At 37.5% G+C, this 17,172-nt stretch overlaps 1 protein-coding gene across 5 annotated transcripts; it reads left to right on the top strand.

Moving 5' to 3' along the window:
• The first annotated feature begins 638 nt into the window (after positions 1-638).
• LOC144208376 (serine/threonine-protein kinase BRSK1-like) lies at positions 639-16,553 on the top strand. Of its 5 annotated transcripts, none has more exons than XM_077734187.1 (20): positions 639-780; positions 4,045-4,139; positions 5,208-5,293; positions 5,566-5,706; positions 6,140-6,256; positions 6,396-6,429; positions 6,503-6,571; positions 6,759-6,905; positions 8,303-8,334; positions 8,416-8,580; positions 8,875-8,972; positions 9,072-9,222; positions 9,303-9,363; positions 9,920-10,526; positions 10,746-10,794; positions 10,911-11,034; positions 11,227-11,328; positions 11,474-11,582; positions 12,270-12,359; positions 12,494-16,553. In XM_077734187.1, the coding sequence occupies exons 1-20, from the start codon at positions 774-776 to the stop codon at positions 12,700-12,702; spliced, it is 2,493 nt and encodes an 830-aa protein (XP_077590313.1). In that variant the 5' UTR covers positions 639-773; the 3' UTR covers positions 12,703-16,553. The 5 variants fall into 5 exon arrangements, with proteins under 5 accessions (XP_077590313.1, XP_077590312.1, XP_077590315.1 ...); XM_077734186.1 differs by lacking the exon at positions 639-780 and adding an exon at positions 1,080-2,346; XM_077734189.1 differs by lacking the exon at positions 639-780 and adding an exon at positions 1,082-2,346 and having other exon boundaries at positions 10,250-10,526.
• Positions 16,554-17,172: the final 619 nt, after the last annotated feature.

The raw sequence follows: 17,172 nt of genomic DNA, 5'->3' as shown, positions 1-17,172 counted from the left end.
ATCATAGTAGGGCCACCCTGTGGCCACAAAATATATGGCAATATTCGTCCCTAGCAGTAGTAGATAATGAATTGGAACTTCTTTTTAATTTAAACTTAATATTAGAAATTGAAAAGGTGAGTCATATATTTTTAAAAATATTTTTCTGCTTTTATACTTTGTATTTTCTTTATTTCTTACATTATTTTTTGTTAATCCATTAATTTATTAGGAAAGAGTATTATATGCTTATTTTATGGGTTTTTTTTTTCAGAATGAACTACAATAGTCACTTGTCCTGACATACATTTAAGAACCACACATAACAGTGTTGGGTAATCTACAATACAGAAATTTGATGGCATCAGGAGATTAAAGATTATAAAGGATTAAGATTTGCAAACCAGCGGGCAGATACCACAATGTGAATCTCAATTACAGCAGTAATACCACTCAGAGCAAAAAATCTATTCTTGAAACTATGTTGCAAAGTTATTCATGACAAACTTGTCTTACAGGTCTTTTTTCCCCATTTTTTTTACCCCACACAATGGCGTACCCCACACAGTACCTATCTGATTTCACTTGCTGTTGCACTGTTGTTTAATTTCACAATTTGCTGTTTTTATACCCATCTTTTTTGGTATTCTCATTTTGTTGTAGGGTGGCCAAGTGGTTAAGACGCCGGCCTCACAGTTCTGGGATAGAATGTTCGACTGCGGAGTTTGCATGTTCTCCCTGAGCTTGCGTGGGTTTTCCCCTGGTACCCCAGTTTCTTCCCACATCCCCAAAACATGCGAGGTAGGCCGGTTTGAACACTCAAAATGGCTCCTAAGCGTGAATGGTTGTCCATCTTCTTATGCCCCTGTGATTTAGGTACCCATAGTTAGCTGGGATAGGCTCCAGCACCCCCTGCGAGCCTTGTGAGGATAAGCAGTCCAGAATAATGAATTCATTTGGTTTTAGCAGCAGTGCATGGTATTGGTTGCAACTTTGCTGGTTGAAAATAAAAGAGAAAGAGAGCCATGTAGTGAGTGATGGAGGAGGGGAAAGAGGGGAGGGAGGGGATTTGAAGGGAGGGAGGGGAGAGAAAAGCGGAACCCGGATGCTGATGCTGACCGTATTGGATGAATAGACGAAAGCAGGCAAGCAGGAGGGGAGGTGGATTAAAGAGAAGGGAACGTTCCGGACCTGCAGAGTCCTAAATGAAGCCCATCCCGTCCAGGATGTGCAACTTCTGAAACGACATTTCACCCCGATTTTTTCTGCCTGCCAGTGCTCTTATTTTGTATCTGGTGATAAAGGGGGCGATCCTATCGAGCATGGTTGAAACAAGGGAGGGTCTTCGCACTGTCTAGCAGGCCATCTGAGGCGAGGATGCTTCCTGGATCAGCACTTTTGCCGGTTCTCCTGACCCAAATAGAAGATATCTCTGGACGGAAGCGGGCTGGGTTTGCAAATCTTTGACGACCACCACCACCCCCACCCCCGCCCATCCCTTCTTCCTCTATTTCCTGATGCAGGACCGAGGAGGGGGTGAGCCAAAGTGTGTACCGGATATTGGAAAAGCCATTCTGGATGCTGCTGCTGCTGCTGCCACTGCGATAATAGACGATTATCTGGACTAACACCGAACGAGGATATCAAGGCTGAAGAAAGAAAAGCCATCGGGAAGGAACAAGAAATGTATTTTTGACATTAGGATAGATGCGGGGGACGTGGGGGGTCCCTGCAAATCGATCCGGTCATGGATTGAGACGTTCTGACTTGGGATATTTGAGACTCTGCACTTGCAGAAATCAATCTCGTTAGTCTTCCCGATGTAGTCTGAGTAAGATCAGAAACGCTTGCACTAAAAAAATAAGCAGTCAGCTCATTTATTCTAGAACAGGGAGTGGAATGGCTATTCCTATTTTTCCAAGCAAGCTCCACTGTCACGTCATCCTCCTCTGATCTGATCCCCACGTTTTTCCGACGTAAAAAAACGACCGCCCCCCGGTGAAAACCCAGCATGGATCCATACTTTAGCGAGTAGTTTTTTGAGAGATTATTGTTCCTTTATTTTTTTTTACATCGGGGTAGGGGAGTGGGGTGAAGCTCTCGGAGGCTTCTACGACGAACAAGTGAATGGGAGTAGCCTGCAGGAGGGCCCGGCGTCAGATCACGACCACCTCAGACGCCAAAGTCTCGTGGGATGAGCCTTGCTGCATTGCGAGGGGAATCGGACTCAAGGCTCTCCTGATTGTCCGGATCCCAATTGGAATTTGCCTGCAATGTCGGGGAAGATGAGTAGCAAGGATCTGGGCCAGTCCAACCAGTATGTGGGGCCTTACCGGCTGGAGAAGACCCTCGGGAAGGGGCAGACTGGTAGGAAGCACATTTCTCTTTAGTTTTCATTTGATAATGTTTTCATATGGCACTTGATTACTTTCTTGTTAGGATAAGTCATTGCATTAGGTTCACCAATATAATGTTGAATAATGTTGCTGTTTTATCGGGGCTGGTGCTTTATTAACCCTTTAAAGGACAAGTGACTCGTTTTTTGTTCATTTAATAAAAAATTTGGGTTAGGAGAATATTATTTTAGTATTATTTATTGTAATAATCATAATTTTACATTTTTGATGGTTGAATACAAGTAAACTTAGATGAAATGTTCAATCAAACTAAATTAACATGAATACTAATAGGGCTGGACTTTGGGTATAGCTCCATAACATTGCCTGCCATTGACAACTATAGACGTCCAATTTATTTGAAATGCTAGTACTAAGAACTAATGCTCATCTTTCAATTGGCCGGGAGGGGCGAAGGAACTAATGTTCATTGGCCTCTTCCCAGTCCAAATGCAGTTAAATGAATCCAAGTATAATATGAGTAATTCACTCTCATTATACCCCTAATAACAATCTAAAGTTTAAATAAATGATGAATAAACATTCAGTATATTTCCTGCCAGACGCTCCTAGTAAAAAAAAATGGACTTCTAGCATCTACAATGACTTCCAATGAGTTCAATGATGATTTTTTAAAAGGTTAAACTGAATTGGCTCTAATACGGTAGTCATTCATCATGTTCACTGACTTTGCGGCAGTGTTTATCATGTTGGTAGATCGCACGACAATAACATTTTGATCCTTCCCCTCTGTCTAATTTCCTTAGCTAGACTCTTATGAATTTTAAATGTCTAGTTTAGCACAAGGGTGCATGGCCAAACCAGTCCTAGGGGGCAGCTATGGGTGCAGGTTTTTGTTGCAACCAATCCAGCACATACACTTTGACCAATGAGATTTCTGCAGAAAACAAGAGCCACCTGACTGCAATCCACTGATTGCAATGGTAGGACACCAGATTGGTGAAAAGTTGTCCTCTTGATGGGTTGGAATGAAAACATGCACCAACAGTGGCCTTTTTTTGTGCAATAGTTTGCCCACCCCAGCATTAGCATGAATTGAAAGTGGATTTTCATTCCGTGCCACTCCCATACATGTTGATAGAGTCTAATGTGATGTATATCATTACAGAATTGCTGAGCTTTGTCAGTGGAAGGTTAACTCCTTGAAAAGTTGAAATTTTGAGCACTCCTGCAATAAGTCATGTGGGATACCTTTCCACAAATGTCTGAATTCTAACCTTAACAACAAAGTAGATCATGGGAAGTTGGCCCATTGAAAAGTAGATCTTGGAACAAAAAAGTGTGAGTCTGATCAAGTCGGTCTTTAAGGGGCCTGGTGGTCCTTGTTTTTGTTCCGATCAAGTCGGTCTTTAAGGGGCCTGGTGGTCCTTGTTTTTGTTCCAACCGATCCAGCACTGACAGGTTAACCAATGAGGTTTCTGCTAAAACTAACAGAACTTGATTACACTTATGTCTTTTTGGAATGGCTTGGAGACCTCTGATTTAGACTTTTTCTGTAAGTATTTTCATTTTCAGTTGAGTTCATCAACCATCTTGAGGTTCAACCACACACTTACCATTTAGTTTTAATGACTGAATGTTTTTTTGTTGTTGTTGCTAGGATTAGTCACCATGTTGTTCTTTAATTGTGTATTTCTCTGTGTTTCAGGACTGGTGAAGTTAGGTGTCCACTGTATGACTGGACAGAAAGTGGCCATAAAGATTGTCAACAGAGAAAAACTGTCAGAATCAGTTCTCATGAAGGTACTTTATTTTAAATGTCGTTACAGTGGCTATCCACAAAACCACATACTGTAATAACTCTGTCAATCTGTGTGTAGGACTATTTTTGTATACAGATCAGTGAAGATAACCTAATTGAGCATTTGTTTAACTACTTAGATGCCATAACACACCATTCTCAATTTTCTAAATGATTTGTTTCTGCTTTTCAAACTTGGGGGAAATAAACACAGTATCATATTCTAGTAATGTAATAAAGTGAAATAGGAATAATTTCATCTTCATGGTTTCAGGTTGTTAACTGCTTTTCATGCAGTACATCTCAAGTCTGGTCCTGTCTGCGAGTTTATAATTTGTTGGAAATATGCCAATTGACTACTCTGTTAAATTGCATATAGCACATCTACTAGTAGATAGTTTTGCAGTTATACTACAAATATAGCCTTCTAAATTGCAGATTCTAATTTGTTTACATGGAGTTAGGTTTAGGTGATATGGGCATCAAATAAAATCTCTTTTTTTTCACTAACTAGATTAAAACATGAGCATTTATAGCCACTTCTCCCAGTTTGAATGAATTTGGATGGCCTGTTACTTAAGATTGGAGGTTAACATAAACCACAACTTAATGTGTGTCAATGCACCGGTTAGAGAAAAGTGGAGCTTCCAACCTTAGTGCTCGTATTTTATCTTTACAACATACATATAAGAAACTACAAGAGCATTTTAAAGATTGACTACACATTTAAAAATCCGGTTTTGTGTATGCCATTCATTTTAACCTGCTGCCAGGTGATTTCATGCATTTTGTCAACATAGTGCACATTGCTGAACAGATTCTCAAATTATTATGAAACATTCCCAACACAACTATCTATTTGACTAATCCTCTTTTGCATTCTACTTCTTTTTTTCCCATTGTTTTCTGGCTTAAAAGGCAAAACCTTTAATGACGTCGACCACATCTGCTGACTATCTATTTTCCACTATATTTACACGTGTTCCTGCCTAATTAATAATTCTAACATCCCTTTCTCTATCTTTCTCCACTATCCTGCTCTTCCCATCTCCCTCCATCTGTTACTGCAGGTGGAGAGAGAAATTGCAATTCTGAAACTAATTGAGCATCCTCATGTTCTGAAGCTGCATGATGTCTATGAAAATAACAAATATCTGTGAGTATCTCTGAATGAATCTGAACTAAAACGCTATTCAGTTCATAAAACAGAATGAGGTTGCATTAACTCTTCCAATGCCATGGACTAATACAAACGTCCAATCACAGGGTCTGTTTCATCCCTCTGCTTGGAATTGAAATGTCATTGGCATTGGCAATGATGGAGTTAATAGTGGTGTATTTTTAGGATTTATTTCTCGTTCCAAAGGCACTATTTTATCCTCACCAGCTTTCATATTCTTGGCTTTTATCTATGTGTTGTCCTGCCAGCTACCTGGTATTGGAGCATGTGTCTGGTGGAGAGCTATTTGACTACCTGGTAAAAAAGGGCAGGTTGACCCCCAAAGAGGCCAGGAAGTTTTTCAGACAGATCATCTCCGCTCTGGATTTCTGCCACAGTTACTCCATATGGTCAGTGTTCTACAGTTAAAAACACCTTTACCATATTGTAGCTTAATATTAGTTTCACACACTTAAAATAATACAAGTCATCTTGCAAAGGCTGAACTGTAAAAGGCAACGTGAACTCCATAGACTTGAACATCTCATTATATTGACATCACTTGTATACAAAATATTAACATTTGGTATTCAAGTGATGTCAACATAATGTTATGTTCAGGTATGTGGATGCCGGGTCTCAAATATAATTATTATTTCATATTTTTAGATGCTTCTTTAATGAGAAAATAAAATTGTAAGTTAGGAAAATATGAATAAAAAGAAAATACATGCTTTCTTTTTAGTAATCTAATTAATTCCATTTTTAAAATGAGCATATTGGGTGCAAACTGTTTTGACTGGGATTTTTTTTTTTTAATGTGTGTCCATTTTGCATGTATAGCCACAGAGACTTGAAACCTGAGAATCTTCTCCTGGATGAGAAGAATAATATAAGGATAGCAGATTTTGGTATGGCCTCACTACAGGTTGGGGACAGTCTGCTAGAAACTAGTTGTGGGTAAGTCAGGTCACAATATTTTGCATTGAACTTCTTCCACAATGTATTGGGTATGAATATATACAAAGACAGATATGTATTTGAAAAAAAAACCTTAACAACAAATGTGTTTGAAAACATTGTCTCGTTTTCATTACAGATCTCCACATTATGCTTGCCCTGAAGTAATAAGGGTGAGTGGGTGTGCATGTGAGACATGTATATCCAAGTTTTATTATTTGTATGTTTAACAATAATTTGTCCTAGGGGGAGAAGTATGATGGGCGAAGGGCAGATGTGTGGAGTTGTGGGGTCATCCTATTTGCACTTCTTGTAGTAAGTATATTATCAAATTTGATGTATTTTTAATCTTATTATTTTTCACACTCTCAACTGATTGGCTGCCATTGATGGTGATAGACACCCATTCACTATGATGGGAAAGTAGTGCACACTGGTGTTGTTTTTGTTATTGTTTTGTTGTTGTTTTTTGGACAAATTTCTAAAATGTATTTCTTTTCAGGGTGCCTTGCCGTTTGACCATGACAACCTACGGCAGCTTCTTGAAAAGGTGAAAAGTGGAGTATTCCATATGCCACACTTCATACCACCTGACTGTCAATCATTGCTAAAAGGGATGATAGAAGTCAACCCTGACAAGCGCCTCACGGTAAGTTACACATTCTTGTGCAGGGCAATTTGCAAAGAATATTTTATCTACTTAATTTTTATAGTAGATATAAAAACTTGAGTTAAACAACAATCCCTAGCATATAATTAAAAGACTCAGACATATTTTCTTCTGTGCTTTGTTGAGTGCTTTTAAAAACAGATGCTCAGATGAGACAAAAAGTAGAAAAGTAGACAAACATTCCCTTTTTAGGATCCCTGTGAGTAGTTAGCCATTGCTTTAAATAGCACAACAGGCCAGGTGTTGAAATTTGTTTAGGCGAAGGCAAAATAGAGGGCTAAATATAGTTGCATTATATTGACTATAGCTGCAAATTAAATATATAATGCATGTTCATATATGTAAAAAAAATCATGATTTCATTACAAGGAATGAAGTGGATTACAGTAGAACAAAAGATCCCCTAAAACAGAAATATATAGCTAAAGATTTTCTCTTATCAGTAGACATTGTTACCATGGCTTGCAGATTTAGTAATCAAAACATTGCATTCATCTGATGAACTTTGTATTAATGGAGCCAGAAATTAGGTCAGAAAAATTCTTAAAGTACTGGATTTAAGATGCATATTTACAACCTGATTTGGAGTTTATTTGTCACACAAATCATGCAAATATTAGAAATAACTATTATGTTTTAAGCAACCACTTAACTTTACCAAAGCAAGGTTTTAAAAAAACAAATATTACTGCAACTGACTGAGAATTTGTGAGTGTCCCTTAAAAGAACTACTGTCTTTATTACACTGTCCTCTGGTGGTTAAAATGCACACACCAGAAGAAACCACACACTTATGTAATTGAATAATTCAGTGCCATTGACAATGATAGAAATCTAGAATGATAGAAATGGTTTCTTTCCTTTTTCTGTGAATTTAAATTAGTACTTGTTGGAGATTCATTCATTAGTTGCCAGTGTTAGGTCTATAATATTAGATTCCTCTCAAACTAATTACAGAAAGCATGCAAGAAGCAAATTGTATTTTTATGGTGAAGTTCCTTAGTCGTGTGGTCAGGAGCACTCTCTCATTCCGGAAAAACAGTTCGTTTATGAGGTCACATGATCAAGCACGAATGAGTATCACATTTCATTTTGCCTAAATGGCTACCCATCACTCAACAAGTTGTAACTCAAACATCAAAATATAAGAGCATAAATTAATTCATTAGTTTTTCGAATTACTGCAAATAAAGGTGATTTTTGATGGAGCCCAAGATGGTTATGATTTTCCGATGCCTGCCCACATTTTATTGGTAGCATTAAATCAGGATAATGTTATCATAGTAACCCATAATGACTTAACCACACACTGGACATGGAACTTAGAAAATGGAAGAGAATATTGACATATACATCTCTATTTTTACTGATTACAGCTAGAAGCAATACAGACCCACGCCTGGTACCAGTAAGTATATCTCATCTAAAAATTTTAACTGCTTTTTAACTTGAAATGGTAGAATGATTTCCCTTTTTTTTGACCTTCCAGGAGTGGTCGCAATGAACCGTGCCCTGAACAGCCCCCACCTCGTCGTGTGTGTGTGACAAGGGTCTTATCATTGACTGACCTGGACCCTGATGTCTTGGAAAGCATGTACTCGTTAGGATGTTTCCGGGATCGGGTCAAACTCACACGTGACCTTACAAGCCAGGAGTAAGTAAATATATTTATATAAAACACAACACTTTCAGGATAACATAACAGTTCTTGCTGTGCATACAAAAGCAATTTAAAATAATCAATTTCATATTTGTTTATTCTTTTGAGAGCTACATAAGGCAAATATATTTTACACTCTAGTGTACATATGTTAACATAATACAAAAGACAGTATAATTTGTATTTTAATCCAAAAGTGTGTGCAATTTTCAACGTTTATTGCATTTGGTTTTGCCTTGTTTGGACCATTGGTCTTCTTGTAATGCTTTTTTTGTTTTGTTTTTGCAGAGAGAACCAGGAAAAAATGATTTACTACCTTCTGTTGGACAGAAAGGAGCGCTATCCTAGCTACGAGGATGAGGATTTGCCACCTAGAAATGATGCTGGTAAAACATAACAGTTACACACCCTAAAAATGAAATAGGTGGCCTATCAATTTAGCTATAAGCCCAATTTTCATTTTACCTTGCAATTTGTGGTCAAAGACCCACCTAGGAAGCGTGTGGACTCGCCCATGTTGACTCGCCATGGACGCTGTAGACCAGAGAGGAAGAGCCTGGAAGTTCTCAGTGTTACTGAACAGGGCTCTCCTACTCCACCTCGCAGGAACTTGGACACTAATGCACACAGCCAAAGGTGGATCTTGAGAAAGTTGATATACTCTATGGTATAGGTTTGACCCATTTCCAAATTGCTGTTGTATGCTTTTCCAAAAGGTCGCGGTCAGTGAGTGGAGCATCCACAGGTCTGTCTTCTAGTCCTCTCAGCAGTCCCAGGGTAAGCATATCTCTTTATTCTTCTTGGCTTTGGTGAGCACATTCCCTACTTTATACACTGAAAGACACCCAATCCACTTGAATGTGTGTGCCTTTTGGAACTATTCATTTAGTTGGTCTAAAAATCTTGTGACCTCAAAACAAATTCATCTTAATATTATTAAATATATATATTTTTTCAATTAAAGGAACAGTGTGGAAAATTTAAATATTATTTTTTGAATCGATATGAATTCAATATATATTCTTTTGTTGAATAAAATCAGTATATGTTCTTTTATTTAATGATAAAAAATATAGAATTTTCAAATATTTTGAACTGAATTTTACTAGAAAAGTCTATCTGATTTTATTGAAAAAAGGGAACTGTAAATATTCTCGTTTCAATCTTTATCAAGGCAAATAATTAAGTCCATCATTAATTTAAATGCAGAGTTAAAGACAAGTAATGCAATCCATCATTCTTTCTGCCTTCTGAAAAAAAAAAATCTCATCCCTGCATCATTTCATGACCATTGCTCTCTGTGTCCCTCTCTCACCTCTCCACACCATGTCAGAGCCCGGTCTTCACTTTCAACCAATCAGAAGTGGCATCAGCTCCCTCCTTTAAAGACCCCAAAGCAACAAGTGGCACCACTGCTCGATCTAACCGCCCGGTGCCCGACCCCAAAACTCAGACCCTGCCATCCAAAGGCCCCGCTGATCGTCCCCATCTCAACTCCATGAAGTCCCTCCCTCTCCAGACCCCGGGCACTCCATCACCATCCCCCTCTCCTCTCCTCTCGCCCACCCCACGCTTTTTCAACTTCCCCTCACCATCGATCTTCAAGTCCAAAAATGCACATTCATCCTCTAACTCCTCTGCCACCGCTCCTCCTGTGTCGCAGGTCACACCACAAGGCTCACCTCTCCCTACCCCGTTGGGCACACCTGTGCACCAAATACAACACCCTTCGTCTACTACCCCTCCATCCTCTTCCTCCTCATCTTCTTCTCCCAGAGGGGATGGGTCTGGAGGGGCTTCTCTGTCATTGACACCACCATCCAGCCCAGGTAGTAGTGGCGGTTTGGCCTCCTCTAGCTCCGCCCATTGGAGAACAAGGCTCAACTCTTTTAAAAACAATCTGTTGGGCTCGCCACGGTTCCACCGCCGCAAACTCCAAGGTGAGACACATTTTGATAGTTGTACTTCAGGTCTTTGACTGAATGAAGTTGTTTTGTTTTGGAAAATCAATTTGAATAACAATGGCAAATTTGGATTAACTAGTATAATTTCTCAACTAAATCCTTTTCAATCTACCTATCTCCATAATAAAGGATTTTTCACTTTTGAATGATCTCTTTCTGCACTGAACTATATCCTTTTTTTCATCTATTTTGCAGTCCCAACATCAGAGGACATGTCCAGTCTGACTCCAGAGTCCAGCCCAGAGTAGGAACATATCCATGTTACCTTTTTCTTTCAAAACTACATTGATGATATACTACTATATACTATATATTTTTTGGCTATGATCAAATATTTGAAATGTAACTTTTTTTTTACAGACTGGCAAAAAGATCATGGTTTGGAAATTTCATCAGTCTGGAGAAAGAGGAGCAAATCTTTGTTTTAATTCGAGACAAACCCCTCAGCTCAATTAAGGCTGATATTGTTCATGCGTTTCTCTCTGTAAGTAAAACCAGATTTTCACAGTAAAAAAAAATGTTAATCTGTCAGTGCCATTGACAGTGCTAGACATCCAATCCACTTTAACTGGATTGAACGTCTATGGTCATCAATGGTGGCAGATGAGTTGAATGAATGGCCTATAAAGGGAAGGTAAGAGTGATTAAAAAATGTTTTTTTTTCCTGCATTTGCAGATCCCTTCTCTAGGTCACAGTGTAGTATCTCAGAACAGTTTCCGGGCTGAGTACAAGTCCTCTGGTGGCCCCTCTGTCTTCCAGAAACCTGTCAAGTTCCAGGTATTATTCTTTTTTATACACCCCTGTTCTTCTTTCCATCTTACAAATGTGTCTCAAAATACTGCACATTTGTTTGAGTGCTTTGAAATCAGATTGTGTGCAAGTATTCTGGTTAAAAAAAGGTTAACTCTGTCTTGCTCTTCAGGTCGACATTGGTTTCTCTGAAGGAGACAGGGAGCTGGAAAGGGAACGAGCAGAGAGGGAAGGCAGAAGAGCGGTGGGCATATACAGCGTCACCTTCACTCTTTTAACAGGTAGACTGATCTATTTATAGTTGAGGGAACAGAAATCACATTGGAAACAGTTGGTCCATAAAAGCAAGAAATTCAGATATGCTGAATGCTATCTCTACCACAGTTTTTATCTGAAAACAAAAGAAAAATGTCAAATTGCAACAAAATTCCATAAAACTTCCCCGTACACTACAGTAATCATTATTTTTTACAAAGTTCCCCTAAAATTAAACAGAAAGTGACTCGACAATGTCCCCCAACCATCAGAGAGTGACCCCAAATTTATGAAAAGAGACACGCAGGTGCCCCAAAATCCAATCAGAAATGATCTGAAATGAACTGGTTGTGACCAAAACTGCCCTAGACTCACCAGCAAAAAAACAACAAGAACTGACCCTGAAATGTCCCAAATCAACAAGAAGTGACAAAAAAACTGCCTCACACTTAACCCTTTGCCCACCATTGACAACATTAGACATCTAAATAGTTGAAACTGGGCACTAGCTGTGAAAGCTCATCTTTCAGCACCATGGACAGCGCCAAATCTACCCATATTGAATGATTGATTACATTTTCTCATGCAGAATATTCAGTCAATTTAATAATTCAAAGATACCTAAAATTTTCTTTATTTGATTGGAAGGTGCAAAATGCCTTTTATTTAATTCAACCTTGCTGATTTAATGTTTCTCTGAATATTTGTTTCAGGTCCTAGTCGCAGATTCAAGAGGGTGGTGGAAACCATTCAAGCTCAGCTTCTTAGTACTCATGATCAGCCTTCTGTGCAGGCACTGGCTGGTATGTAAATGGACAAAAAACACCTGAATCTATACCCATAGTAATGTTTTTAAAGAGCAAAATAATTAATTACATAGATACTGCATACTTGTTCTTATGTTATTTCTCAATTTTGATGTCAATGTACACTACAGATGAGAAGAATGGCAAACCTTCCCGCCAGCCTAGCACACCTTCACGTCAGAATTCTAAGCGTTCTGAAAGCGGATCGGATCGGTGCGAGAAGGAATGTACAGTAGAAGCGGCGAGTGGAGGGGGTAGTAATGGCGCCAACATCTTACAAAGGCAAGGGTCAGGAAAAGACAAGACCAGACTTCTCTCCACATCCAATGGGACGCAGTGACACCCGTAAAAAAGAATGCTTTGCTGAAGAAGCTGGAGAGCTCCACTTTCCGAGATGCCCCCCCACCCCAATTCCCCTCCCCTACATGCACACACACACGCTATTTGTCCCTCAAGATGGATTGAAAAGGGACGAAGATTTAACGAAAGGCTCTGTGGATGAGCTGATCTTTTCTCTGTCCTTAAACGCAAATCAAAGGCAAGATTTTCCTCCCTAAAAAATCCCACTTTACCTGAAAATCTCACAAGAAAAACACTTCACTTGCTAATGGAAGAAAGAAGAAGAAAAAAAGCACATGATCTGCTCACTAAAACGTACTGGATGCTTCACATCATTCACACTGTGCTGCAAACCTCTAATCAATGTCTAATGCACAGAGCACCTCAAGAAGACATTTTCATTTATCGTCTCATGAATGGCCCTCAACATTACCCTTTTCACCTAACCTGATTGGTCACATGATCTAATGGAATGTTTAATACAATGGAGCAACAAAACAACAAAACTTAGGGAAAAAAAGACTACTGAATAAGGCTGGATTAACTCATTAACTGCCATTGATGGTGAATGACACTCAATCCGCATAAACTAGGAAAAATGGCATCGAATGCACGCAAATTCATTTGCTGCCAACCCTTCTAGTTCGCATAGGTTGGACACAAACTCATTTTAATTCACACAAAGGTGGATCTTAAGGAGTGGGGTATAATGTAAGCTTCTAGTTAATGTACGTTTTACATCTGTATATCAAAAACAAGCCCCCCCGCATCCCCCCCTGATGCATCTTTCTTGGATTGTATGAGATTTTAATAAGTCTCACAATTATTTCTGAATTATAATGATTAACGCTATGATACCATATTGCCTTTAAGGAAGGAGAAATAGTGGATCACTGTTTAGATCGTAATCCCCATTTTCCACTCACAATGCACACCCACATTTAGAGTCTCGGAGCAAAAAAGAGTAAAAAAAGTAAATGTAGACATTAGAAAGGGAGACAAAATAAATAATGGCTAATAATAAGCCATTGAAGGACACAATAGTAGAAGAAGAAATGCCTTTTCAATCAATTTAGAGATGGCAATGAAAGTTATTTTATTTATTGTCAATAGGATTATTTGGATGATGTTGCCCAATATGTTTACATGTGTGTACTTGTTTTTCCAATCTTTTTGTTGATTGTTTTCAGTCCTCAGATCCCCAACAAAATCCATCCCAACATTAGGAAATCACTCACCCATACTCTACCATAGACAATAATAACAGAGTAGAATTAAACCAAGAGTTCCCTAAGACTGAAAGTTACTTTCCCAAAGATTGCTGCTCATCAAGATAGATTACTTTTAATTAAATTAAACTCAAAAAATAGTGTTGTACCAATACCATATATTTTTTTTGGCTTCAAATACAATTATAATACCTTCTAAATCCTTTCTGCTATCCACCAATGCCAGGACCAATTACAGGACTTGGCTCTACCTTCTTCTAGTTCAGGGGTAGGGAACCTATGGCTCAGGAGCCACATGTGGCTCTTTGGATGAGTGCATTTGGCTCTTTGCTAACCTGTGAGCTAAAATATAGAAAATTGTTGGTGACAGAACTGAGATATTACATCTATAACTGCTTTAATCTTCATTTTCTTTTTGGAGTAGACTCTTCTGGAACGCATCCTCTCATTGATTGGCAACAGCATAAGAATCTTTTGAAAAATATTCATTTTTTTCACATTTAAAAGGGTGAAATTACTTTATTTTGTTTGATTTGGGCATTTTCCATGATCTTTTTTGTCATATTAGTCCATTAAATGATTAATTGCATCAAGGGTCCATTGATAATATGTTTTAATAGTACTATGACATACTTTGAGTTGATTAGATCAGCTGTTATGGAACTGAATTTGCAAAATTTATTGAAACTGCTTTGTGAAATAGACCCCAAAAATATGACAAAATCTATTATTTACTGCTATGATTACATTAGACTCCTATGACTGAATGAATTTAAATATTAATTGATTTATTGTCACAATTGAAAGAATAATAGCAGACCAGAAGTATTTGTCATTAACAATTACATCATATCACCAAATTCAGAGTACACAAATATTTGGAAATTACCCATAAACAACAATTTAACTCTTTGGCTGCCATTAATGATGACAAACGTCCAATCAATTTGAACTTTTAAGGCTGGAATGGTTGTTAATTTGCTTTAAGCCCTCTAAATTTAAACAGAATGTACAATTTCTAATGACAAACTCATTTTAAGTAACAGCAGATTGGATGAAAAGAGCCAAATTGGATATTTATCATTGTCTATCACATTCAAAGCATTATTACTTACCACCGATAACAATGTATTGTTTCCAAAGGGCAAAGAAAAAAAGAAAAAAAGCAGTAAATGTAAAAAAACACAGTGATTGTGACACTTCTGTCATTGTAAAATTCAAGTCTCAGGATTGTTTTTCCTTCTTTGTACTTTTCCTTAATATTTCTATGTTTTCATGCCACCAGCAAATAGTCACTATCAATCATTTTAATGTATATGTATCCATTTTTTGTCATTTATGTATTATTTATGAATTTATGACCGCAATAGCTTTCCATATTGTGAAAATTAATGCTGCAAAAAAACAACCTGTCAGTGTTATCATGTTATGTTCTTTTTATTTTAAACCCTGCATTATGTTCAATGTTATTATTTGCCACTGTAAATGAGTTACACACCTCCAAAGATAAAAAAAAAAATCACAAGATAGGTTTTAAGCTTAGTTTACTTTCCTCTGAAATTGTCTTTGATAGTTATGGTATAAAAGAGTTGAAGATACGGAATGTTTCTGGAATGCAAGATAATAAATTGGGGCAAAAGTGCATGTAACACTGTTCAGATCACAGGCACGCCACTTCAAAAATTAAAAATAATTCCTAGCAACACGAGCAAAGTCTTTCAATCCATTAAAAAAAGTGATTAGTGGGATTATTTAATTTTTGGTTTGAATAGGATAATAGATGAAGTTTTTACATGCTATTTTGCTGCATTTTGACATTTTTTTTGGCGTAAAGCAACACTTTTTGCTCATTATTTTACATTATGACAACAAGAAAATAACCAAAAATATGTGTAAGTTTCTGTTAATGGATTCAAAATGGTGCATATACATTTTTAATGTGTTTGCATTTATTTCCTGACATGCACTAAAGAGAAATATCGCAATAGTTACTAGGAGTCATTTTGACTATTTCCTCTTTGTGTAGTTGTGTTAGTTCTTTAAAAAAACATTGAAACTTGACATATTCAAGCAAAAGTGTCATTGCTTTTTCAAAGGGAGTGTTTTTTTTCTCCAACTCATTCCAATCATAACCTTCAACATTGTAACCTTCAACATTGTATCGCATTGCTTTCTTATCATCTGAAGTTTCCAATCTTTCCTTTACTTCTTTAAAGCTAAAATGTAGGCTTTGAGAACTATGGCCTATTCAGTTTTAAGGTCAGAAATGTTTGAAGAAAAACATTTTTGAATGAGAGATACGTACACCTTTGAAGCATGATGTCAAAGTTCATTATATTTGGAAAGAAACCTATAAAGAAATAAGAAGAGATATGCAATCTGATGATTTTAAAGTTGCAAAACTAGGAAGAATGGATTGCTAACTAAAAAAAAAAAAACAAATATCCTCACCCATCCCAACCCGTTGTCATTTAATCATTCCCCTTTCCCTTTGTATACATTTTACATTGATTACTGTAACACATTATCATTGTATGCCTCTGTCTGTCTCCAATATATGCCCATGTAGTGCTCATGATGTTTTATCAACACTATAGTCATCATAAAACTTTCTCCCGCATTATCCCCTTGTGTCATTTTTTCATGATTAATGACATTTTTTTCCACGATCACTGACATTCATACTACCACAATCATTTGTCTCCCATCCTTATGTGCACTATGTTGACCCCCACCTCAGACCCATCACTAAATTTAAAGTAAAACATTATAAATTGGAAAATAGTTTTTGGAGCAATTGTGCAAGTGTTTTTTGCTCTGCTGGTTCAGTAAAATTATCCTCAATACCGTGGCCAAAGCAGAAAAATAATGTTTGCAATATTCCATCCATTTAAACTGGGAGGATGCCACTTTCATCCCTTGCATCCATTCACTTTCCATTTATTGCTCTGAACGCAGTAATCACTATCAAACACGCTGCAGTGTGTTGTGTTCATGTGCAACTAAAAAAGGAAGTAAAACTAAGTGTCCTACTATACACTATGGATACACTGCACAGATTAGACATTTAAATTCAAGATTATGCTGCATATGGTAATATTATTTTATGGTATAATTTTGACTGTTACTGTGAGTAACGTAATGTGCATCATTTGCTAAAAAGACAGGGTTCTGTTTTGAACTAAGAGTAGGTACTCTGCTTCAACATAGACGATCTTTGGCTGTAGGCAGTGAGCGAAAGC

This window comes from Stigmatopora nigra, chromosome 15 (genome assembly GCF_051989575.1).
Source record: "Stigmatopora nigra isolate UIUO_SnigA chromosome 15, RoL_Snig_1.1, whole genome shotgun sequence".
Classification (NCBI taxonomy): domain Eukaryota; kingdom Metazoa; phylum Chordata; class Actinopteri; order Syngnathiformes; family Syngnathidae; genus Stigmatopora; species Stigmatopora nigra.
This window is presented reverse-complemented; position numbering and strand designations above follow the sequence as displayed.